The 1,396-nt window shown below is 38.8% G+C and overlaps 1 protein-coding gene across 1 annotated transcript; it reads left to right on the top strand.

Moving 5' to 3' along the window:
• The first annotated feature begins 40 nt into the window (after positions 1–40).
• Positions 41–1,375, top strand: LOC111655784 (DCN1-like protein 2). Its single transcript, XM_023407302.2, has 3 exons — positions 41–206; positions 358–440; positions 679–1,375. The coding sequence occupies exons 1-3, from the start codon at positions 41–43 to the stop codon at positions 907–909; spliced, it is 480 nt and encodes a 159-aa protein (XP_023263070.2). The 3' UTR covers positions 910–1,375.
• Positions 1,376–1,396: the final 21 nt, after the last annotated feature.

The following is a 1,396-nucleotide window of genomic DNA, read 5'->3' as shown; positions in this document are numbered from 1 at the left end:
AGTTCACTACTACTCACAATAACAGGATTATGGCAGTCTGATGTGTTGTCTGTTTGTCCTCAATGTCTCCTCCAGCTGTGACAGTCCTGAAAAACTCAAGGCAATCCTTCCCAGACTAGAGCAGGAGCTGAAAGACACAGGGAAGTTCAAAGACTTCTACCAGTTTACCTTCAATTTTGCCAAGAACCCTGGCCAGAAAGGTTTAGGTAAGCCAAAGAACTGAGCATGTGGGACGGCCTTTTGGCTTTTACAGATGTTCAGCAAAAAAAATATGCTGCCATTTTCAATGGTTCACTTGTATTTTTATCAAACATATAAAATATTACATCTTAAAGTTTCTTTACTTTATACCCTTAGACCTAGAGATGGCTGTGGCTTACTGGAATCTAGTTCTCACAGGGCGCTTCAAGTTCTTGGATCTCTGGAACAGGTTCCTGCTGGTAAGTGTGGGAATACTTGTTAGATCTGCAATGAGGTTTTGTTTTCTCCATGACATTTTAAGTATCTTTCGTCCACCTCATCCTCGTCCACAATCAATTTACATAAACTTCAACCCCAAAAATTACCACAGAGTTCAAGCAACACCTCTCTGACAGTGTCAACAACAACCATAATAACTTTCATAAAGGTAGTATGTATTATAATGCCATACTTTTCCTGTCACTGCGTCGCATTCAGGAGCATCACAAGCGGTCAATTCCCAAGGACACATGGAACCTCCTCTTGGACTTTGGCAACATGATTGCAGACGACATGTCCAACTATGACGAGGAAGGTGAGCTTATGAAAGACCTCAGGATGAAGACAATCTATGATGAAAGCGCATCAGTGGTCACATTAAAATGCAATCTGATAATTCAGATAATCCTGATTATGTCAGACAATAGCAAACGTTATGTTAATACCTGACACTGATTCACTCAATCAAAGTGACCTGACATGAAGGTGATCTCTAATATGTTAAACTGATATCAGCTTGACTTGGTCTCTCATTTGGATTTAGTTGTGTCACATATTATTGAGGACATTGTAGAGTAAGTGAATGTAATCAAAGTAAATGATCTGCAGTGAAATGCTTTACTTAAGCTGTCATGGTGGAACAGTAACTTATGTCTGTGTTCACATAAACAAGTACATAATTTTCACTGGAGATGTTTGGGACATTGCAACACACAAGCTTCCCATACCTTCATGGTGGAGGTTGTTGGTGCTGCAGATGCTAGCTGTTTTTAATTTGCAGATAATTCAACTAAAAAGATCCTGGAACTGATCATCAGTCAAAGGTAATGCAGTAGAAGACAGTGTTCTATCTTGTTTTAAAGAAGGAAATAAAACGTAGTTTACTGACTTAAAAGGTTCATCATTGACACATGAAATGGTAGTTTGATTTTTTTTT

This window comes from Seriola lalandi, unplaced genomic scaffold, assembly GCF_002814215.2.
Source record: "Seriola lalandi dorsalis isolate HSWRI2012SDOR001 ecotype SW California unplaced genomic scaffold, Sedor1 jcf7180001975746, whole genome shotgun sequence".
Taxonomy (NCBI): Eukaryota; Metazoa; Chordata; class Actinopteri; order Carangiformes; family Carangidae; genus Seriola; species Seriola lalandi.
This window is presented reverse-complemented; position numbering and strand designations above follow the sequence as displayed.